At 38.7% G+C, this 25,073-nt stretch overlaps 2 protein-coding genes across 3 annotated transcripts in view; one reads left to right on the forward strand and one right to left on the reverse strand.

Moving 5' to 3' along the window:
* TMEM117 (transmembrane protein 117) overlaps positions 1–24,577 on the reverse strand; it is a 177,402-nt gene extending 152,825 nt beyond the window's left edge. Inside the window, exons 1-2 of one of the 2 annotated variants that reach the window (XM_058805468.1) lie at positions 24,530–24,577; positions 21,577–21,881 (exon numbers count right to left, since the gene is read on the reverse strand). In XM_058805468.1, the coding sequence (XP_058661451.1) occupies positions 21,577–21,853 (277 nt within the window). In that variant the 5' untranslated portion in view covers positions 21,854–21,881; positions 24,530–24,577. Of the gene's footprint in view, positions 1–21,576; positions 21,882–23,586; positions 23,663–24,529 lie in introns of those variants that run through there. The other variant, XM_058805467.1, reaches the window with a different exon arrangement.
* LOC131557951 (P2Y purinoceptor 1-like) lies at positions 56–5,801 on the forward strand. Its single transcript, XM_058805469.1, has 2 exons — positions 56–125; positions 4,789–5,801. The coding sequence occupies exons 1-2, from the start codon at positions 56–58 to the stop codon at positions 5,799–5,801; spliced, it is 1,083 nt and encodes a 360-aa protein (XP_058661452.1).
* Positions 24,578–25,073: the final 496 nt, after the last annotated feature.

A 25,073-nucleotide genomic window follows, 5' to 3' on the forward strand; every position in this document is an offset into this window, starting at 1 on the left:
TGGATAATAAGCAGTACTTGCAAAATAGAGTTGTGATTTCAGGAGGTCCAGATTAATGGAGAGAAAGAACACAGCCTGGAATCTAGACTTCTGTAAAACAGATAACTCCAACTTTTCTAAACCAGGTAAGAGGAAAGATTTAATAAATATTCATTGCACCTGTACCCTCCAAAACAATGCTTTTTCCTATTTAGTTATTACACACTGATTAATACCTACTAATATGTATAAATATCATATTCTTAAAATAATATTTTCATAAATATTGTCTTCAGTAGGCAAATTCTTCCACTTTAACTTTCCTTCTACTGTAGCTTGTGTTTGCCATATGCAACTTCATTAACTCTCAAGCAAGGTTCATCAACATAATTTTTTAATGAAAGAAATAGTACTTTAATCACAACACTGATACGTAAAAATAAAAGGAATTTAATATTAGCACCATCTTCTTACCTAACTGCTTACAAATGTCACAGCTGTTACTTATTGCTCCCACCTTACCAGTAAGTATAACATGTTAAATGCACTTAAACTAAAATATGTTAAATGATCCACATAATGCTCACATTGTTTTATACATCCTTTCACATCAATTCAGTTGAAATAAAAATGGGTGATCAGATGATTGCCTAACAGGTAAGTTGTTAAACTAAAAATTGCAAATAATGCTTATTGGTTTTATAACAAAAACTAGGAGTCTATATAATCCTTTGTTTTTGTAAAAAGGTTACACTTTCAAAGCACACATAACAGAAATATTATGGGCTGTGAATGGTCGGAAATTTGGAAAACCTATCTAGTAACTGGAATAGACTTGTACTAGATTCAAGTACAATTCAAAACAGCCCTACAAAATTCTCAGAGTAATTCCAGAAAAATAAAACAGTTCATGTAAAATTAGGTCTTTTACCATAAAGAATAGCAAACAAAAAGTAGCAAGGGGAAAAGAGAGTAGATAAAGAATAATATTGCACAAAATAAGCTTTTGACTCATGTTAGCTTTCTTTTTTTGGTTTTGGGGTTTTTTTTTGTTTTTTTCCTTTACTTCAGGGAAAATTAGCTGCTTATGATGAACTTGTTAAAAATGTAAAATAAACTCTGACAGGTATGACAGAGAAGAACATGGTAGGATCTATTTACACATAAAAAATTATATACTTTAAAAAATCCCAAATAAATGTGTTAAGCCTAACGGACCTTTGCAAATGCAAGTTAAATGCCATATGAATGACCATAAATTGGGAATTAACTAATAAAATGGGAATTAACTATATACAAAAATCAACACTGTAATATCATAATGTTTCCTAGCTCTACCAGATGTTTCCTCAAAATGTAATTTCTTGCTGGAAGTAAGTATTTTTATCTGCTCCAAGGCTTTGGAGAGCACATCAACAGTACCAGGGGAACACAGGGTCGCAGAGATGTCACCGTTTAGGGTCCTGCAACAAACCAGGCGGTAACCAACCAGTATTTTTTTTCCAGTCCAAGAGGAAAGACAACTCAATAGGCAGATACAAAAAATTGAATCAAACAGGTCACTTTTTATAAAATTCAAGTTTTTCCAGTATCTTTAGATCCACAGCCCATAAGATGGTTGCACTCATTAAACTGCAGAAGCAGAAACAAGAGAAACAGTAAGTTCTTACCCATGCATTTAGGATGCTTTGTTGTCTTAATTATGAGTGATGGAAACCATAAACTTCAACCATTTCCTGGGCATATTTTTAATATTCTAATAACAAGCTCTTCATTGAATCAGATATATTACTTTAATTCTGGGTGCACCATCAAGGGATTGCTCTTTCTGCCTACTTAGTGCTCCAGGTCATCTTCATCTATGACTGAAACTGTTCACCTGAAAAATTAACCTCAATAAATGGGAAGTATTTTTTAACCTTGAAAACCAATTCTACTTTCATCAAAGTTTGGCAAGTCTGATTTTAGCCAGTAGTAATAACAACATATGCCACGGTGCTGTTGCTCATTCTACCCCAATACAATATGCATATATGTGTTGGCTGGCTTTGCTTAAGAATATATGGACTTAGCAGTGAATGCTGTAATGTTCAGAAAAAGAAAGTTTTCTTAAAATACAGATGCAAAATTTTGGATTCAAACTGTGAAGACAATCTAGTCATATCCTGTAGCTTTAGTTATGCTGTTGGTGCTAAGACAGTAGACAGAAAACTTGCTATTGTCTGATATTAAAAAAATGTCACTTCTGAAAATTATTACAGCACATATCTTCTGGACATCAGGGTGGCTCCAATGGCTTCAGCATAGAGCAGGGCATGCTGCCTGTCTTCCTGCATGCAGTCAGACTGCATCTGTGATTGTATAGGCTTTACATTCTTCTGATGGAAGACCAAGAGATCCTGGAATAGCACCAAATAGGGGAGTCAAACCCCTTGTGTTTTCCTCTTGCTTATTAAGTTATCTCAGGAAAGGTTCTTTTTATCTCTCCAACTGTTCCTCTGTGTCCACCCTCAAAGTCACTCACTTCAGTTGCAAAGCAGAGCTTCAAGAACCAAGTCTTATTTATGGTCTCTAAGCTCTACTACCATACAAAGAATTATCAGGAGACAGCAGAATTATTTTAGAAAATTTAAAGAGGAATCCCAAGGTAGACATGTGGGAAATGCCTACACAAACAGACCTATTTTCTAATGACTCTCTGAGCTCCAAATGCACCTTACACAGCTGGGCAGCTCCATCCCCTTCAGCTACAAAACCAGCTTCGCACAGCTCAGCCCTGAGTGCAGCCCAGCAAACTGAAGGTGATGAAGGAGATAGGGAGTTTGTTTTGTTTAAGTCTGTGGCTGCCCTAACACAGTTACACGGCTGCACATCCAGACTTTATATGGCCAACTTGGAGCAAAGCAGAGCATGTGGCACAGCTGTTTGCCTCCCTCCATCTAGACCTACCTATTGCCCTTGGCCAGAGGCTCAATAAGATTGGGAACCTGGCATTACAATTCCCTGGTGCAGCTATGGCCATACTGTCTGTAGCCAGTTTAGGACTTACTTATACTGCCATTTGTAAGGACTGAAAAGGAAGGCAGAGAGGTAGGAAATGCCATTTAGTTCCAAGAACACACAAACTCTAGCCAAGTGGGTTTTAGGAAAATATATATTTCCTATACCTATTCAAACTACTTTTAATTGAACATATAATGAGAAAATGTTACTTAACTATCTTTCCCATTTTAAAGAATCTACAGGGATATCTTATAAATGTCACAATCACACAGTTTGTGTAATTTTTTTATATTCACAAAGGCTAAGGCGCAGGGAAAGTATAGCTACCTTAGGTTAAGGTCCAGTGCTTCAATACTTAAAAAAATACATTTATAGAACAAACACTCCCCACCTGTGAAATACACTGTGAGTAGAACAGATGGTTTTCTATCTACATAATTTCCTGGAAAGTTATTTGACTGCCTTTGTTGCTGAGCTTCTAGAAAAACCACTTTCCTTCCTAATTTTGTTGAGTACAGTCTAAACCACCTTTTTGTCCAGTAACTGAGTGGACCATAAATTTGCAAAGCACAATAATGCAGTCTTTATTTAGAAGGTCTTCACTGCAGCTTCTGTTTGTTATAGTTTGACCCATGTATGTGAACACACCTTTGGAAAAGTATGTATGAAGCTTAACACAAAAGCAAAGCATTACCTTAGGAAAAAATCCACTATTGCCAACTCAGTGGTTGAAGATGTTCCAAAATTTTCAATAAGTCAATAACATTCTGAAAAGATCCTTTCTCCCACTCAAAGTATGGCCTGTACTGATGAAAATTTTATTCTGTCATCCTATCAAGCACTGGAGTGGACTCTGATCTATAAATTGCTGTTTGGATGATCCTCATAAAAAGCTTCTACTTGGACAGACCTCACAGTCTGGCATCGTTTGGAAATTTGCTAGAAACATAACAAACTGCATTGGTAACAGCTCATTTTGACAGAATATTCCAGCCTTTGGTTTTATTAGGAGAAAAAAATCATTAGAATTAAGCATGAGACTTAATAAGCAGTAAAAATTTGCTTTGAAAAATACACTGCAGATCTATATTCCACATATTCCATAATGGGAATTGATACAAAGTAGGCCATAAAGTTAGATGAAAAGAATATTCTCTAACGCTACCAAAGCACAATCTTTTAATTCTGGGACAAATATTTACAGAAGAAAATCAAAGAAAAATGTTTAAAAAAGCACTTTGTGTAGCCCTTTAGATTGAAAAGTTTCTGTGGCCTTCACTAAAAGCAGAATTCTATCCTCATTTGTTTTGATGCTGTTTTGTGATCTCAGTCACAGCTCAGTGCACAGCTGCGCACATGAAGCTTGCCCCTAGGCCCCATATGGATGCTCAAGGCAATCAAAGCCATGATGGAATGAGCATGGGCAATTACTGTCCTTCTGTCACCTCCTCTGCTTTTTCCAAAGATAGATTAGTGGCCAAGGGACACTGCTCTCACTTGAGAGTGCACACTTTTTTTCTCACATCCATCGTACACTACAGTACATAGCAAAGAGGAAAGTACATAAAGCTTCCCATATAAGTTCATGAAGATCTGCTTGTGTGGGTGTTGTAGAGTAAGCTGTGTTACCTACTTGGAGTTTACATTTCTTTCAGATAGAGGAGAGAGTCTGTACATTATACTATGTTCTGAATTCTTTTGCCAGTTCAAACACACTGAATTTAACTTACAATTTTTGAATTTTAAATGCAATGTATCCAACTCTGTTTTTATTTTAAAGGTTGTTGGTATCTCTTTTCCCTTCAGGTGTACCCCGTGGACAGATGATGAATGGTACATGCAGTATTTTAATTTGCAACAGAAGTCCTAAGCTGGAGTGGTACTGTTATTTGCTGATTCTGGTTTGCCTTTTCACTTTATTAACAGGATTTCTAGGCAATATACTTGCACTACGACACTATGTTTACTGCATGAAGACATGGACTACCAATACCATATTTCTCTTTAATTTGGCACTGTGTGACTTTACTTGGACTCTTGTGGCACCTTTTTCAGTATATTATAATATCCAGAAGTTTGCTATCTATTTCAGTCAAGAGTTTTATAACATCATAGGAGTACTTTTTAGTATTAATATCTATGGAAGTGTGTATTTCCTGACACTCATCAGTTTTGACAGATACATAGGTGCTGTTCATCCCATCAGCTCATTGACATGGTGGGACAAAGAAAAGGCTGTGTTTTGCACCATCGGGGTTTGGATCTTCATAGCGATTGCATCGGGGCCTGAGATTTACTACACAGTTGCAGCTAGAAGACAGCACAGCCTCACGGATCACTTGGATAGCACTGAAGAACCTATACAATTTGTCGTGCCATTCACATGCTCCAAAATTATTCTGAGATTCCTAATTCCAGCCACAGTCATCTTTACATGCTACATGTTGACTCTCAAAGCATTACTGCAATTCAGTAAACGCCAGCAAAGAAGGAACAGATTTGTTAGGCCTCTCTTACTGATTTCAGCTGCTATGGTTGTGTTTGCTGTTTCTTTCATACCTTACCATGTCATGATGATGGTGATACTAATTTACAGAATTAGTTGTCAACCACCCTGTGGGAACATGGGCACATTAGGTGCCATTTACAAAGTCACAGAGATCATCTGCAGCATCAACAGTTGCCTTGACCCAATCATTTTTACAATAGCAAATAAGACATTCTATGAAAGAATTAAAAGTATAAAATGTCATCCCAAATGCTGTTGTCTGACAGGAAGGGTAAGGGACATCTCTCTGTCCCTGAGAACTATGACTTAAACTCCAGTGTACAAAGACTTGTATTTCCAGCTGCTCATGTGGCTTTGTGTCATCAGACCTATTTCATATTTGGTCGCCCACATTGTACAGATATCTCTTGAATAAGCGAGAATACAAAGAAATGCAGAGTAAAACTTGACAAGAAATACTAGCAGCTCCTAGCTTTACAGAATTGGCATTTTAAATATTGTTGTCATACCCAAATTTATTGTGAAATAATACTTCTATCTGTATGTACATGCAATATGAAATTAAAAATGATTAAAAGTTCTAAGTAGCTCCTTTAATTCTGGGAGAGAAAAATACAGCAAGATTAAGGGCAGACAGTGTTGAGGAGCCTCCTTACAGTTTCTGTGAATTATTTCTTCATCAGTTTGTAAGTGCTGCTGTGATTGTGATTGTGCAATTAATAACTGTCAGAATGCTTACAGCTGAACTGCTTGAGCATTTGCAGAAAGCTTTCTACAAGTACTTCATTTTAATGCTGCTTTCTCCAGAGTTCCACTGGCAGTGGAACCTCATTAACCCAGGAAAGTACAGCACATTTCCAAAAACAAACAAACAAAAAATAAATAGTAAGATAAAGTCCCTGAGGATAGTCAGAGCCACAGTGAATCTGCTCATGAAACAATCAAGCATGGATTAGAGAGCTGCGCTAAGCCTTCTCCCAGGCAGCAGGGGTTCCCTCCAAACCCAGGCAAACGCAGTTGTTTGTTATTAGTGCTCTGCTTCAGGGGAGGCACTTGTTCTGCCACGAACTCTGAACTCCTCAGCAGGGAGAAGTCTCCACTGGAAAAGCCCTGAAATGCAAGAAGGGTAAGAGATGCCACTACACAGAATGCTTCTTCTCCTGTTCCTTTGAGGTCTTAGCATCACAGTTTCAGGACAGTCCAAGATAATTAGACTACAATACATTTTAGTCATTCAACCAGCACAACAGTCATCAGAACATCCACCTTCAAGAGTCATTAAATATATGTTCTTTCACATCACACTGTACAGGCAAAATAATCATGTTCCAGTAATCAGCCACCTGCTGACTTGTTTTTGTGCCAAGTTCCACACATTACCTTGTTAATTATGAAAGCCCATGTATCAGTGAGCACATTAACTTTACTTTCAAAGTTACTGATGACAAAATAGATTTTAATATACTTTGTACAGTTTTAATTCTTTAATTTCCACTGTTTTAAATATAATTTTCTCCTTGTATGTATTATAAAATTATTCTATTCTATATGGGTATTCAATGTCTCTTGTTCTGTTTCAATTGTATTGACTAAATATATGAAAATACAACCTAGATTTTTTTTTAATTATCTGTAACTGTGATAAGAAAATAATCCAGTTCTGATAATCTGAAACCCTTTACAAGTGTTGGGATGTACTATTACACTCACAAAATATCACAGGAAAATTGCATGCCTATGTGTACTTACTTCATTCTAAGTACTGCTTCTTTCCTTTGATAATTCTCAATATTTCAATTTTTCTTACTTTAAAAGAAAAATATTCTTTTTTTTAATATAATTGTCTATTGGAAACATGCCTCCATTTCTGCTTGTCCCCATTGTCTGTGTCCACAAGTTCCACAAAGCTCATTAATGATCTCTCAATAAAGCCATCTATAACAGAGGGCCCAAGACGCTCACACACATAAGAGAAAAAGGGGAGAAAAAAGAGAGTAACAACCTCATGCTTCTAGAAAAATTAGTCTCAACCAACCCTGAATAATGAAGAACAGAAGGAAAAAAAGCAAGTAAGGGCATTGCTACAAAACACATCTGTGCCACGGTGCCTCTGCTGGCTGTTCTCCCAGCCTGGACATCTCATACAACATGCTGAGTCTAAAAGCACTGCATAATCTTAAAAATAAATCCTTCCATCTCTCACCCCAAGATATTCCTGTTTCTCATGATACTCAGCAGTGAATATACTCTAGTAGCTGATAAGGGTTCTAGACATTTGTTTTCCTGATTATAAATGGTTATATAATCAATTAAACACCTTTTAAAAGCATTTTTGTTCAACTCGGCTGATCTAATGCTCATGTTGCCCTGATTGAAACCAAAGGTTTTCTGCAAAGTAAGAGTTAAAAGGCACAAGACATCTGTTCATGTTTACTTGCTTGTAATTTCACTTTGAAATACAGGCTCCTAAAATGTTTTATTATAATATTACCTGGATAGAATGACATAAACAAATAAAATTATATGTTTATTCCATTTTGCTACAATAAGTGAACAATAAACTAAGCAGCCAAGAGCCAAAGTAAACAACTTCTACTATGAAAAATATGTTGCAATATTGGTTTCTCACTGATCTTTGTTTGGATTAAATCTGAGGACATGGTATCCAGTTAAATACCTAACTATTTTGAGTTTGAACACATTATAGTATATTGTAACAATGTATTAGCCTACAAAACAGACTGCAAGGTCTAGGTAGCTTTTGTGTAGCTTATCTAGACATTCTAACATCATAATACATTCAATGAACACAAGAGAGACCATGGCCTGAAAGATTTGACCTTTTATGTACATGGTCAGCTATTGTCAGAAAAACAACTTTCTCATTTACTATTGTACATTCAGCATGGTTTTGTAAGCAAAAATTACTAAACCAAAAATCTCTACATTGAAGAGATAAATTTTGCTACAAATTTCCCAAAGTTGCTAAGGAAAACATCTTTATGTTCTCTATTTCTCTTTGTAGTACTTTACTTGTTGAAATAAAAATGTTCAGATGTTCCTTAAGGTTTGGTTTTCTTTTCGATATACATAAATGAGTGTATTCCGGTATCAAAGTTTTTCTTTGCATGCCTCAGAATCACCTCACTTGGCAAAAAAACTGTAACAATACCACAATGCTATTAAAATACTTCACTGCTGTACATTGCTTTAATCTGTGGAAGTCAAATCTCTTCAGACACAAGAAAAAATATGCCTAGACTGATTCTACAGCTGGAGGAACCACAGCAGCGGCAGGTGATACGTCTAAGTCCATCCTCTGCCTCGTAAAGAAATGCAACTTCTCTGCTCTTGCTTTAGAGAGACATCCAAGACTCTGAGGGGCCAAGTCTCCCTGGAGTCTGCAATCAAGAGATGATGGGGTGTGCTGGCCTCCTGCAGCAATCTATCAAACCTACAGCCCTCCCAAGTTCTTTTCAGGACTTCAGCTTGGCACTTACCAGCTTGGTCCCTTCCAGTTCACATGACTCAGCACAGATGGGGCTTCCTCCAGCTGGGAAAGGTGAACCCTAATCAGGAGCACTGCAGCTCTCAGCTTCTGCAGTCTAAGGTAAAATGCAGCTTAATGTCACAAAAGGCAACAGCCAAGGTCTCAGCTACTGACCCAGCTGGAAAACTGATGTCCTCACACAGAACACTGTGTGCTAAGACGAAGGGAGCTCAGGATCTCGGGTTTCCCACCAGTTCAGCCAATGCTGGTCAGAAGACTGATGTCTGTAGCCAGATGTCTTTCCACTGGGCTTCTTGTGCAGCCTGTCTTACCTGTTTTTGGTGGTCTCAAGGGCCTAATCTCAACTAATCTGTGCGAGTGCACACAGGTGAAATGCACAGCCCTCTGCCTTCCTTAGAGAAATAAATGCCATTTTAGAAATGCCACATAGCCTTTAAAGATTTCTTGCTATTTCTTAAAGAAGGAAAGAATAGAATTTTTCATAAGAATGCACATTCATCTTTTAATACCAAAACAAGAAGATGAGGACTGACTTTTGCTGCTACAAGGAAAGAGCTGACACTTTCTTTTCTTAATGGATTAGCCAAAGGCAGGAAAGAGCCGGGTGGTGATGGTCAGTGCCATCTGCCATAGCAAACCTTGCAGGAGGGTCCTGAAGGCACCACATCTCTGCTTTACTTCATGCCATTGCTACTACCAAGAAACAATACTTTAGGCTGCTGATTTGAAAGAGTTGTAAAAGGCAGATAACCTGGGAAGGCCCAAGACTGTGCCAGAATTATTGTGTAGGCAGGTTTAATTCTGAATTTTTCTGCACCTCTCAATTTCCATTATAGAGATTTAGCCTATAATTTTAATTTTAGTCTTTACTATTACTGCTTTTATTACTTCAGGTTTAGACAATTGTGCTGATGCAGATAAAGGGAAACTTGTAAAAATAGATATTGATTTCCTGTAATGTTTTAGAACATTTTTAAATGGGGAAGTAACTGAAAACCCTGCATTAGCAACAGAAAATGCTAACGCATTTGTTCCTGAGATTTTTTAATTCTACGTGACCCAATCCCAGGTTACAAAACTAACAGGAAAAAATAATTCTCTTTTTAAGTGGCCTCACTGCATAATTTAAAAAAAAAGTTAGTTAGAGGACATGTAAGTATTTAATTATATTTTTGCACTCTTTATTATTTTAGAATTTTTAGCATTTTTTAACTGCCAGACCTATGTAAGCAATTTCATGATCCTCCTTATTTTTAAAATTTTAGAGCCAAAATGTTTAAACATCATATATGTCATTCTTCCAGAAACTACATTTTCCTTCTTTGAATTCTTTGGAATCCAAACCTCGTAACAGGTAAAAGAAACACAGCAGTATTTATAGTCTGTGTAATGTTGATGCTGAACTCTGAAGGGAAGTGCTGAAACTTCTGTTCTTCAATACCAGTTTACTGATGCTCTGCAACAACTTGTCAAAATAATCAGGGTTTTTCTACACTGTTTGTTCTTTTCTCCTGAAGCCAATTCATAAGCTTATTTTTAATAGTAAATAGAACTGCTTACAATGTATCTAATACACAGGCTTTTAAAATAAACATTTATAAAGAATTTTGAGTCAAAAAACAAAGCAGATTAAGCATGAGGTTTATTTTTTGTCTTCAATAAATATTTGCAACTCTGCTGTCTCTTATGGAGACTGTGACTAGATCTCACATTGGACAAACAGGCACCCCATTGCATTACTGAGCATGTCTGTGTTTCCAGTGCAAAAAGTGGAGAATTGGTTTTTTTGGGACCAAGAGGAAGCACATTCCTGTGACAAAAAATGTTCTCTAGCTCACAGTGGAGTACAGGGGTATGCACATAGACCTCAGCCTTTCTGGACTCTGTGAAAAGTTCTTTTCTGTAAGCTATACACAGGATGCGCCTGTATATGCACCCAGATCAACACCTGTCTGAGCACCAGGAAAGGATACAATCAGTTAATCCAGTCCTATGTCAGAATTAGTATGGCCAGCAATCCACACAGATCTCACACAGGAAGGCTGATTATTATTCTGCCAGACTTGGACCAGTCTCACATTTAGCAGTTGTACTTCTAAAAGTGACTGTTTGAATGTTTGTCGCAGTTTTGTTTGGGGTTTTTTGTTTTGTTTTGGGTTTTTGTTTGTTTTTTTTTTTATGTTGGACTCTCCTTCAGACTTCAGACAAGTGTACAAACTCTCATTAGGGATGCATTCCACCTTAATTTACTCCAGGAATGGGTTTTGGTGGTGTTAGGTCTATGACTGGACTCAATTATCATAAAAGTCTTTTCCAACCAAAATGATTCTGTGATTCCTAACTTTACATAATGTGTGGTTTCTTAGTTCCACCACAATTTCCATGCCTCACCTTCCAGCAGAAATAACTAGAGTCCTGCTCAGATGGGATTTTGATTTATCAGAGAATGAGTGATAACAGATCTGTTATTTTCATGCTGTGATAATGGTTACAGCAGATGAAGTCCAGCTGGTTTATAGCAGGGGTAGCGGCTGCAATTACAGTCTGCGTAAACAACTGGCCAGAACCACAGTTATCAGAGGAAAATTAGCTTTTAACAGCAATTCAGAGAGAAATAATTATCTTTCAACAGAGGAGCACCTTCTAGTGGTCTCAAGTGAACATGGCAGCTAGTTAAACAGTTCTCCAAATAAGGAGAGCTAAATGTGCTAAATAAAGAATAGCAATGTATATTTCTGTACACTACTTTTATGATTAAATTCATTATTCATTTAAAAACAAAGGAGAAAAACCAAGCTCATATTGGAAAAAATTAAAATATTTTTCAATTACAATATTTTCTACTCCTCCCCTTCTCCTTGCCAACCTAATAGTTTGCTAGCTTTTTATACAGTTACCTTGAAAGAGTATTTTTGTATATTTTACTTGCAACCTACCCACCCTTTTGCTTTCTTAGTAATGAAAATTTGTCTTCATTAAACAGCAGTTCCAAAGGAAATTTGCCATAAAAATATTACTTTGTTCAGTTTCACTGGTTATTATAACACAGTTTCTCCAGCCAGAGTATTCCTAGTAAGCATAGTTTTTGCAAAATATTATTTGTCCTGATTACTCTTTCAAATAACATAGTATCAAATGACTGAAAATCCATTTTTTTCCTAAGTTACTATTAAATATAGTGGCTATGACAGTTTAGTCTAGTCTGTGGTCTCTTTCAATCAGTATGTAGTAGATAATCCTTTTTGGACACAATTATACAGTGTAAATAATACAAATGAATTATGTGCTATTTCTATAAAAGCAAATTAATAAGCAGTGCTTAATATAATGTCATTGCAGGATACTTGTGCATTGGTGCAAGCTAACTATATGAAACAGATTAATACTTAGATTTTCATGACATTTCTCTGAATTTTGCAATTGAGGGAAAAATGTCAAGTGCAAAACCTCAGATTCTCAGGTGATTAAAAGAAGACATAGCTATTAAATTTTTGACTCTATAAACATTATAAACATATTCCTGAGTTATCAAAGTAGAGAACCTGACATTTTTTTTTTTCTGAAGAAATTTTTCAGAAACTTCAGCCCAAAACTGAGATAAAAAATTTTAACACACGAAAGCTCATTTTGTACCATTTTGTATCGCTTTGGTGGCACCATTATAAAATAGGTTTGTTGAAATAGTTAGTAATTTGGCATCCTTGATTCCCATCAAGGATTAGTTAGTAGTTTGGCATCCTTGATACCCAGAGTTTAGTCTGATAAGCTTTGGGTAGGCACAGGCTGCCTGGGCCAGCTCTTGGCACAGCAGCGTGGCCCTGAGCTCCGCAGAGCCCCTGATCCCTGCAAGGCAAGCACAAACACAGCCTCAAGAGAGCTTTGCTTTTTACCTGCTGCCTAAGAGATGGAAATCTGCAGGCATCCCCAAGAGAGCAGCATTCCTGCTTTACTCTCTGAATTTAGACAAGTCACATAAAAGTGACCTCTAATTTAGATAAAAATTGCTCCACCTTTGGCTGCCACAGAGATAAAGCTCATGGGATATAAGCCCCAAACCACTTCAAAGTCATCTTAGCTGGAACCTAGCAAGGATAACATGAAGCAAAGCGGTAGACATGGAGAAAACTGTTTGTAAATACCTTTTTATTTGCTGCATGGAAGCGATACAAAATTGAATGTTGTGCTAAGCCCTGAATTCCCCAGATCAGGAACTCCACAGACATTCCTTATAAAATGTTAGTTTTCAGTTCCTTCTCCCTTTTCTGTACCTTTAGCACATTACACTGTCAAGCGTGAATTAAGATCCATATTTTTTGTCACTTACATCTATTAGCAAAAGAGATAGGATATTTGTGAGGTTTTGTTATGTAAAACTGCAGTCTCTCAATCTTTAAGCCTTTTACTCAAGTAAGTTAAAATTAAATATTGTTGCTGCTATGACTCTCTAGGAATGTTTTTCTTCATCTTGCCTCATCTCTTTGCTCCCTCACTGCCCTAATTATTTTTTTCATTATTTGTTCAGCATGTTTGACTTTACCTGAATCTTGCACAGATTTAATTTCTTTTTTGCTTTACTATTAAATGAAAGTGTGCTTCATAGTAGACAGACATTACATCAGTGTCACAGAAAGAGAAAATATTTATTATGTACATAAGTGAGCCTAAAAAGCTCTACACAGCTGGCCACTTTGAAAGGTCATACCCCAGTGGTGCACATGAAAGCAGAATTCAAGGCTCTGCTGCTACCTCTACTCAGATGTCCAGCCTGCTCCTGGGAGACTCCTTTCCCACATACAGGCACCAGGGACAGTGTGAATCCTCAAAGCAGGAGAGTTTCTGCTGCTCCTGCCAACCCCTGGCATGAGTTACTCAATGGGGAAAGGGGCATTGCCCCTCCTGATGAAAAAAGAAGAATGCAGAAAATCCTGTTTTCCAGCATCTGAAATTAGGGCATGTGCCTCATGTCTCAGCAATCACATTTAGAAAATCTGCATTTCTGGCCTACCTGTGTCATAGGGAACAATTACTGATCCTTCCTCCTTGAAAGTCATCTGGTTAGTGAAGACATTTACAAATTCTTTTTACTTTTGCCATATGTAAAATATCTATGAGAAATGCATACACCACACCTACTATTTTCTAAATAGTTCTTATATCCTGATAATGTATTCAAAATTTTTTAAGGACCAGAACAGGTTGAGGGTTTTTTTTTTTTTTAATTCTGGAATTAAATATATATATATAGTTATATTTTTATATTATATGTTTATATTTTTATATTTTTAAAAAACAAACGTTATAAGGCAGGTGCACAGGCAGGGGAGTGCACAGGCTGGATTCAGGGGGTCCCAGCAGAATCACACAGAGAGAAATGTTGGTTTGTGTGTGAAGGACCTTCATGCCACTTACAGCCTAAGGGGACCAAGGAAATCATGTTCTCCTAGGGACTCTTCAGCAGGCATATGGCAAGGTGATGTTCCACACTAATATTCTCTCCATCTCTTCCTTGTATGGGATAATGATACATGAAATTTGCCCCTGCACTAGGCTGCACCTGCACTATGCCCATCAGGATGCATCTACCAAGAATAAGCTCACTTCTATTTCTGGAAATTGGGGAATGGAGACACATCATTCCCATAAGTGGCAGGCATCATTCCAAAATCACTCCTGGCTTCAAACAGAAAGAAAAATCTGGAACTCATGTCAAAAAGATCAAAACACAGATTTGACACATCAATATGAAATAGCAATGAACTTATTTTTAGTTTTAGTCACTGGATGCTAAATATTATCTAGAGCTTTCCCGTTATGGAAAATCTGACACACGTAGCTCTTCCTGCACTCTTATGCTACTGCTTGGGGAGTGGGGTATGCACCTCCAGTAGAACCAAATCTGCTACCAAGAGAGAATAATCTTTTTGTAGCTATTGCCTGTATTTCTCCAATTAAACTCTATCATTTACTACCCAAAGACTGATTCCACAATGAAGGCTAAGTGCAGACAACAGCAGTCTTCTCATTGAGTGTGAAAAGAGGAAGCAGTGAAATGTTATGGCTCTTCTAAAAATAAGAGTAAGAGAAAAAATCAGGAGGTCACTTGCATGCTTTTCATTTATATTTGAAAGGTCACTTGTGGTCTCCCTCATGAATGATGTAAAGTTTAAAATAAACTGATATCTGAAGTATTGTCAGCTTGCCAGAGCTGGAATCTGATGAGCCTGCAACTCATTCAGTGGCTGGCTGAGAGCTTCTTCTTTTTATGTTGCTGCTTTTTTTTTTTTTTTCTTTAATTTGAGGATTCTGGCTCTCAGAAATGCTTGCTCACAGTCATTTGTGCGTTATAATTAGCAAATTGCTAGACTGGCCCCTTGGCACACATTTTGTAGGACCAAAATAATTTTATTGTATTGCTTCAACATTTTACTGGTACAAAAGAGGTGAACTGACCCTGAAGCAATCACAGCAGACCTTGAATACCTTCAACAGTATTAACTTGGTCATTGTTGTTAAAATACTGAACAGGCTCTTGAAGACAGTATTTTTTTACCAGCTATCACATTAGTTGTTTTCTATCAGGCTGAAGTCATCAATGGAAAAGAAAGAGCAGGAACAAAGTTGCTGGGTTTTAAGTGACAGTCAGTGTAATGTAAGACACAGAGCTGACAACAGAAAAGAATATGCTCTATCAATCAGCTTAGAATTTTATGCAAGTATTGCTATATGCACACCACTGGTTTCTACAGATGGAGGTATAACTGTTCCTATCACTACCATCAAACAAAAATGGGAAGCAATCTGGCTGGAGAACAAGCATGCAAAAATCTTAACAAATCTATGGGAAGCTTCTTTGGCCAAACAGATCACATGGCTCACTAGCTATTTCACCACCATGAAAGTGATATGCCAACACCAGCAGCAATACTTCTGCCTAGATTTTACAGTAACATGATCCCTAAAATATCAGGATACTAACTGACCATATATGTAATATTGTATGAATTTATCCTTTCACCTAACATCCACTTTTCCCATGTAGTGCACCATCATCCTGAGCAAATCCCAGTCTGCCTAATTTCCACTTGCAATCTTCATTCAGTTAATAAACCCCTTAAATTTCAGCATAAAAGGTCACACTGAAGAGTCTGCTTTTAAGACATTTGCATGATCTTTTAGAGCCTTCCAGAAAAGATGTTTGACAAAAAGAGTAATGTTTTCAGATCACATAGCCTTGGTGAGTGTTTTGTTTGAAACCATCTATCATGAAATTGCTCCCAGCATGGCACTGCTGTCCATTAAAAAATCTGCAACATTTGTGTGCACCCACAGTTCAGTGCAATTCCTGTAATGAGTGATTTATTCATTTATCCCAGTGTCTATGAAGCTCACATTATCATTTAATTTTAAACAAACTGCATACTGTGAACATTTGTAAGAGAGAAACCTATTAAATTTAACATTAATTCAATGGCTCTAATTTACTCGCTGTATTATGATTCCTCCATTTTAAGAAACACAGATTTAGCTATATATATCTTGTTTGCTGTAATTTTTTATAACACATTAAGTATTTCATTTTTCCATCCACGCCATTTAGAAAGGAACTTACAAATATAAATCTAAGAACACTCATTGGCAATTGATTCAAATACAAATACAATACAAACATAGTCTCTGCAATCAGGCTTTTAACCAGATTTTAATACATCCTTAAAATCAGAAAAATGGACAAGTAGAAACATGTACATTTTGTAGTAAGGTTTTAAAAACTAATGTATCTAATATGCAGCAAAAGCTAAGGATTAGTACACATAAAGACCAGTCACAGCAAAAATCCTGGACTGAAAAAAATAAGGTATTTTTCCAAGTATACTGCCCATTTATGCATACTGCTAAAAGTCTATTCAAATTGAAGACTTATTTTTATATGTATAATCTCTAGGCTTTTTTGAGGTTTTAATACCTTTCTGGTCGCTGAGCTTACTCTCTTATCCAGAGATAGCTTCAATATTGTCCCTAACATGGAGTTTTTACAGTAGAGGGTCATGGATTAGAATACCTATTGTACTGGGCTCAGTGATAATGATTTATAAGGATCATATTTATCTATACTGATGCAAAATACACAGCCTGAATTTTGGGCAAACTCCCCCCCGCCACTGAACTCAGAATTTAGGTCTGAAGTAGTGCAGAAGAGCAACTGTGAAGATGCTGAGCAGGTGCCAATTAAAACATACACTTTCTATACCTTAAACACTGTGCTATCTTCCATATAATGCCACAGAGCAATATGAAAAATAGGCAAATGCTTATTTAGGAATTTCTTTTAAGTCAAGATTAGAATGGATTTGTTGAATGCATAGTGTCATCAAATGGGTCAGTTTGTAATAAAGCAGAAAATTAATCAAGCAGATTTAAATAAATCTGGTTTAAATAAAGCAGAAAATTAATCAAGAAATTACCTCTTTATCTCAAGTAATTCTTTCATACAGAAAGAAAAATCAAACCAGGGGTATGTATCTTTATTTTTTATTTCCCCAAACTCCCAATATTCTTCTATGAGCTTTCACTTTCCATTGCAAAATTAAAAGCACAGCAGAACACAATACCTAACCAAACAGAAGATATGCTTAGTGATGGATCAAAATAACACAATGGATAACAGCCAAAAGACAGTGTTAAAATTCTACTTGTTCTGACCACATGTCATGAATATATAAGGAATGTCTTAGATAAGGGCTATTTTCCATTGAAATATTTATCATGGGAAACATTTATCAAATGAAATAAGCTATTTTTTGACTGAAGAACAAGAAAAGTAATTGTTTTCTAGTCTTGTTTTAAGTCATGAGGAGTGTCTTGAAGGATTCCCTGAAGATGATACCACTCAAAGGTTGCAACAAATATTATCAACAGAAAACATTCCACTATGTCCTCCAGCTGAAATCTCTACTTCTCATCAATATAGTTTACCTACTTCCTTATCTCTCTGTAAGCTCAGAGTGATGAAGCCTAAATCAGGTTTTCAGCACCTGTCTTCTTCCACTTTTAGACACATAAGGTGCTATTTCTTTTATTTTTTTAATCCATGACAGTCATGGCTATCAGGCAGTGATTGTCACAGATGGTAAACTGTATTATGACACCATTCTAGCTACACTATCTTTCTAGTTTCTATGCAAACTCAGCAGCAAGAAATACAGAACACAAAGAATTAAAAAGCAGAAAGGCCATAGAGAAAGAAAATCCTTTCCTCTTCATTTAAAGTGAGACAGGCAGACTAATCCTTTTCATTTTCAATTTGCAGCCTCCATGCTGAGCCAAGACCTGACATGGGGAAGATTGACTGGTGCTATTTGGTTTCCTGACTGCAGGAAGTTATACACAGGCCACAAGAAACAACCAGTCACAATTTCCTCTGCAAACAGAGTTTAGCAGAGAAAAAAACCAAAAATAAACAAACAAGGATTTAAATCCAGAGTGCTCCTAAGCAATTATACATTAAAAAAACGTAAAATAAAGAAAAATTACAAAAGTAGGAACTACTTAAAGAAATAGACTAGAGAAATTAAAAACCATAAAGGGGTGAACTCATTAACTGCTTGATGCCAGAAGATCCAGAGGACATATTCAATGAGGATCTCAATAAAAAGAATAATTTCTAGGCAATGAAGTCATTAAAGTAGTAGCAAATAACAGGCAGAAAATATTTCAGCATGGGTGTACAAATCTCTTGGAGACACAGAGATACTTGAAGCTGTAAACTCACATTCTCATCCCAGCAATGTCTATCCACACAGCCACACAGCCACATCAGTCAGCAATACAGTCAGCTCTTCAGTCCCACTGCCTGCCATCTGCTCTCAGTGCATCACCAGCAGCACTTCCACTGCCACACTGAGCGGGTGCAGCCCCACAGCACTGGAGCCAGCACAAGGTACGGCTGCCACAGCCCCCAGCTATCCTGGCTGCACAGTCCTTGGCCATCTCATCAGCACTGGCACTCAAGTGATCACAGCACTTCAAGGAGCTGCTGCAGATGACAGCAGAAGCAATGATTTTCCATGAGTTTGGCTGCCTGAGCTGGCTTGCTGCTCTGTCACATCAACAACAGCACTGGCTCAGAGTGATGTGGCTGGCATTAGGAGGGTGGGGTTGTGACAGATCCACATTGGCTCAAATTGCCATGAACCTCAATGTGTAGCCTCAAATCAGATTGTACCTACACCCCTGCTGCTTGCCCAGACCACAGCCACAAATATCCATAAACCAGCACTGCCTTCAGGGTCAGGAATTTCTTCCCCATTAGTTTCCTCTCAATGCTGACCCCATCTTAGTGCTGCCACAAACATCAGAATGGTCAGACATGTGATCCTTACAGAAATAAAAGATGGGTGCTGCTAATATGGGTAATATCCTGTTTCACTGAGCAACTGCACAAAGCAGCAGACACTGACAGACTTTCCCTGTTTGGCAGCAAGACTGAATCAAGCCACTTTAACATTTATGTTTAGCTACATGTGATATTCACTTACAAATCCAGAAGGAATTATCATAATAACCTACCTAGACAGAAGATAATGACTCTGTTGTCAGAAAAATGTGTTCTCAAAAATAAAAATTCGTGTCTTGATGAGGTCATAGCCTATAAAAACTTGTTGCACTGGTTGTCTAGCCTTTCAGATAAAAAAAAAATGCTGGCTATTTGCCACTTCCAAGCACTGGACCTTGTATTACATATGCTGAACTAAAAGTTCTGCCCTTCAAATTTGAGCAAGTCACTCTCTAATCTTCCCTTTATCCTCTCAATCCTCTCACTATTGGGCAAATTTTCTAAATTTATCATCAGTTTCATCATTTTTCCTTAAACATCTTCAGTTTACCAAAATTTCTCAACTGAGGAAGCCAGAATTGAAAGCATTCTTTGGTAGCCCTTGTACCAGGTAAAATCCTCTCTTTATGGGAACATTTTACATTTACCATTACACTACGGTAAAACAGCTGAATAGTCTTCATGATGCTAAATTATTTTTCAGAATAACTACTTCAAGAGAAGTCTGTATTAAAAGTCATTTGATGTGGCTTTGCTTGCTCACTCCTCAACACAACGGCTTTACATCTGATTTATTGAAACAATAGTGGCTCTCTCTTGATCTTAATAGAACGAGACAGACTAAGGAAACGGCCTATTGCTCATGTGCTTTGAGGTGTTCCAGTAACCATCCATCCTGCAGTGCTACCAGTATAAGAATATGGGGGTTGTCCATCCAGACCAGCAGCAACACACCCAGAATCAGATGTTTCAAACAATAGTGCAACTGGCAGAGATGTAGGAATGTGCCCCCTGTTGATGGAGTAACCAAATTATCCTTTGTCTCCTTAAAAAGGGAATAATCCCAAAAGTTTCTCTCCTCAGTAAGGTAAAAAGACACCTCATACGACCTTGGGGACTTCACCTCAAACTTAAGGAAAGCTAACTGGACAGAAGCAAAAAAGTCCCGCCTATGCAATTTACTAGAAAAAGAAGAAAACAAAAGGAACTAATCGCTTTTGTGAGGTGTTCTAGCAGGAGCAAGAGCCTGTTGCCCCTGGCTTGGGTTTTCTCTGTAAAGAGCTTTGTTATTTTGCCATTTGTTAAAACTTTTCTGTTTCCAACACTACCACAGAAGCCATCCTGCTGATTTTATGCCATCTGAGATGGCTGAGCTATCTCAGGTGTGATATAGGTCTCCAAGAGCTCAAAAGATCTGGCTCAAGGAGACCCCTAGATTTGGCAGAACCAAAGAAATCTTTTCTACTGAAGATTTCTTGTTATCTCTAGAACATAGAGACAGCCTGGAGCCTTCAGATGCAACATTCTCTACAGGTGAATTAAGACAACAATGGATATTTTTCTATCTCTATATATTTACACCTAAGTTCTCAGTCTCAGATTTTTTTTTCCAGAGCCATTTCATCCCCTTCAGTTAGTTCATGTACGGTACATTCCTCAGTTAAGTCACTGCTTGTGTATGGAAACATTTACTGTCATGTTTTTCCCCATTTCCCACTTTTCCATTTTACTGATTTGCTCTTGTACTAAAACAGAGACAGGTCCTATCTCTCTAAAATTCTCGTTTTCACATGGGAGCTCTTCAGCACAGCTCTGCTAATATTTACAAGAGCCTCTGCTTTCACTTAAGTGTCTTTTGACAAGACATGAAGAGCTGCTGCCCCAAGGAAGAATTCCTTTTCTTCAAATTGTTGAGAAATTACATAATAAGACATAAAAACTTTTCTGATAGTGCAAAGCAGTACATTTGTAACACAGAAAAACTGAAAGTTACTGGCCTCCCAAGTATTTAAGACATGTCAGCTTTCACTATTTTTATCCTTTTTTGACTGAAGTCACTGAGAGTTATGCTATGGCATTAGTTTCCATCACAGTGTAAGCTTTGATGTACTGAGTTCTATACAGCTCTAAACAGTAGAAGTCATTAAAAGCAAAGTTTACTAAATTGCCATGAGTAGAAAGCTAAATGGAAAAGTCAGAAAGCCATTACCAGGAAGTCAGCAGATGCATCTTTTAACTTACCAAACAAGCACTGATGGAAGAGAAATTTCCCAGCTATCAGTCCTGTGAGAATGGCAAGGAGCCACATAAAGACCTTCAAAAATCTCCAGCCTCCTCCTTCAGGGTATTTGTTTGTTACAAAGGAGAAACAATTACCGACAACAATAACATTGGCTTCTGTCTGACTGTGGGATACTGGGTCCTCAGCAAATATTAAGAAGTTAAAGAAGATCACTAAGTAAGCCACAACTAAGCGAGACCATGGGTGCTGGAAGTAGTAGCGGAAGTCTTTACCCATCCTCAGATACTGCAGAAGTGGGTTTTGCCTGTAAAGACACAAATGCATAATGTTATATGAACTCCAAATTCTCAGAGTTTAGAAGAGACTCACACATTACAAAATCAAATCATTGCAACCTTGTCATCAGTAATTTTTAATATTTTAGACTTGACTAGAAATGAAAGTTTCAATCAAAAGATATTGTTAGATCCAGACACAGGAAAAACTGAAATCTCTCCCTATTCCAATGTAAAAACAACAACCAAACATATGTACATTGCAGCACAAGATTTTCAGTTTCAAATAACTATACTTCATGCACCTCCTCCATAATTGGGCATGAAAAGAATGAATATAAGAACATGGCAAGACACCTAAAACCCAGATTGCCTTTCCAGCCACACAAAAAATACAACACAGATTTCACAAAAAAATTATGCTAAGCCTAAATTAAATCTTTTTCCATGTAGGAGAAGGATGGAACCAGCCCAGAAGTCCAGAGGTCTTCTACTGGAAGCTTAAAAGCATATGACCCAGAAAGATCAGAAACGTGTGCTCACATGAAAGAATAACATCTTGGAAAAGTTTCTAGAATTAATTCCTGCAAGTCAGGCAAGCCTGTATAAATCTTTTCACTGACTTCAGAGAGTACACCTATATTTTCAAAACCATAAAATAATAAACCCTGAAAACAGGCTGTTCTGTATGAATGCAAAAACTGTATTTTGAAACCTGCCTACTTATTAAGTACTGCTATAGAAACATGCAACTGACCATGGACCATTTTAGTTGTTTGCCATTTGATTTCTTTTTCTTTTATTCACAACCAATTAGTTGTTTCACCCTCTTCAACCACTTTGTATGCACAAAGATACAAAGTCTTTGTGCTGTAGAACAAAATTATTCAAGCGACACAGTGTGTAGGAAGAAAAAAAATGTGTCTAGTAATACTGCTTGTTTATTACAGCATGATCCTTCAAGGATACAGTGGCAAATTTTTGCAAATGTCATATGCCCTGCAGAAAAAAACCCAAAACAAACAAGAACCAGCCCACAAAAGACCTAAACCCCCTATCAATTACTCTTCCCTTCCTGGACTTCTAACTTAGGACTTCCAAACTTAGAAATGGCATAAATTTCAATGTTTCCCTTTAGTTAGTCCCAAAATGATTTAATTCCATAACCTAATTTATATTAGCAAAATTGCAAGTAATCCTGTACCTAATAAATGAAAAGGATAAAAGAACCCCTCGACAGATTCAGACAATGCATTCAGTAAATAAAAGAAAGGAATAATATTCCATTATGCATAAATTACATATGAAAAAGAAAATAATACCACATTACAGAGTTTAAAAGTTGGCACAAGAAAGTGTCGGTCCTTCGAAAACTTTATGAAAAAAACTGATTTAAAGTAGGGGTCGTTGCCTAAGAAAATACCACTCTGGGGAGATTAAACTGCCTTTTGAGCCATAAGGATGCCCAAAGCTATTTCTTGTTCTCCTTTCGTTCTGTTACCATTAAGAAAAGTTTTGGTATTTCCTTATGTGTATGAGCCATCTTAAAACCCGAATGGGGCCGGAGAAAAACAACTACACGTCCTGGTATTTTTGACAGCTGCCGGATAGCCGAGAGTTATCAAACACCCAGCTGAAGACGCGGCTTCTTAGGAAGCGTTTTATAGCATCGGAAACCAATATTAGCAACAGCAGCAGCGACAAATTGCTAACAAAAATCCTGCTCCTACCCACCTCAACGCCGAAATCGCGGGTGCCGACAGCGCCGCGGACCACACGCCCGTCCCAACCTGTTAAATGGACCGGATTGCCCCTGCCCCCGGCGCACACCGGGACCCGCGGCCGCCTCCCCCGGCGCGGTAGCTGCGGCCGCCGCCACCCCGCCGGGCACCGGGCCACGGGCCCCCGCAGCGCCGCCGCCCGGGCCGCCCGCCGCACTCACCGCCGCGGGGATCCGGCGCCGCGGGCGCGCCGCTGCTGCTGCTGCTGCCGCCGCTGCTGCTGCTGCTGCTGCTGCTGCTGCTGCTGCTGCCGCCGCTGCTGCTGCTGCTGCGGCGCGGCTCGGCGCCCGCCCGGTGCGGCTCCCGGCGGCGGGCGGCTCCGCTCCGCTGCCGCGGCCGGCAGGGCCCCCAGCCCCTCGGGCGCTGACAGCGGCGCTGCTGCCGCGGCGTCCCGCCCCCCGGCCACCGCGGGAGGCAGCGGCTGCGGCGGCGGCGGCGGCTGCGCTGCTCCTCTCGGCTCGGCTCCGCTCCGCTCCCGGGCGCGGGAGAGCGGCACCGGCAGTGCCGCAGCCGCGGCGGCAGCGGGCGGCGCCGCTGCGGCAGGGTCCCGGCGCCCCCGGCGCCCGTGCCCGGCCGTGCCCGCCCCTCCCCCGGAGTCCGCCGGCAAGGACTCGAAACGTGCGCGGTGCGCCGCGGGTGTCTTTATTCACCCCCGGAAAGGGTGGCCGGGGAGCCACGGGGGCTTGTCCAGCCGCCCAGGTGAACGAAACCCGAGCAGCACTCAATTCCCATCGGTCAGACTCCAGGATTATGCAAATTTACAAACACGGAAAACTGGCTATTTATTATCCCAAAGCAAAAGTACAGGGCTGGCAATAACAGCCGGATCACTCAGGACGAGCTATGAAAACCCTCATATTTGGGATGGGAAGGAGGTCTACACCCAATTTACTTACTTGGAAAGGGGCTATGCTGAGGCTCCAGGGTGCACACCCAGTCTGTACGGTCACTGTGTCGGGCAAAATGCCCCTGTGCTGCCTGCCAGAGTTGTTGACGTTGCACTTCAGCCGAATTGTCAACCAAAGCCTTTTAATGTGGGATGTGGTCCCTAGTGCCAGTGTGCTGGTATTGCTGACATCCCAGGAAAACGTGTACAGGATGCCCTTAGCATTGCATTATGACTGGGATTTAATGCAGTATGTACTAGTTCTGGTCATTGCTGAAGACAGATAAAACAAACTTGAAGTTGCTAGACACAATATATTTTTGGGAAAAGTCAAGTAGCTCCATTGGAGTGGGTATCTGAAATTTGGCATCAGACAACTGGCTGCTTCAGGCCAAGGTATACAGGAATGTGGCTGAGATCCACTGAGAAATGAGGAAGGCTCTTTAGAAGACTCGCGTTGCAAAAGACCAGCACAATCAGAACAAGCAGCTGAAGATGACTTGTGAACCCCTTCTGTACTTCTGGCAACGCAGTATTATGTATTTTTGTAAATA

Source organism: Ammospiza caudacuta, chromosome 5, assembly GCF_027887145.1.
Source record: "Ammospiza caudacuta isolate bAmmCau1 chromosome 5, bAmmCau1.pri, whole genome shotgun sequence".
In the NCBI taxonomy this organism is placed as follows: domain Eukaryota; kingdom Metazoa; phylum Chordata; class Aves; order Passeriformes; family Passerellidae; genus Ammospiza; species Ammospiza caudacuta.

Bases quoted from the DNA above. Each gene is read 5' to 3' on its own strand.
- LOC131557951 (XM_058805469.1), top strand. From the start codon at position 56: ATGGAGAGAAAGAACACAGCCTGGAATCTAGACTTCTGTAAAACAGAT. The intron at 126-4,788 runs GTAAGAGGAAAG...TTTTCCCTTCAG, and splicing joins CTCCAACTTTTCTAAACCAG to GTGTACCCCGTGGACAGATG.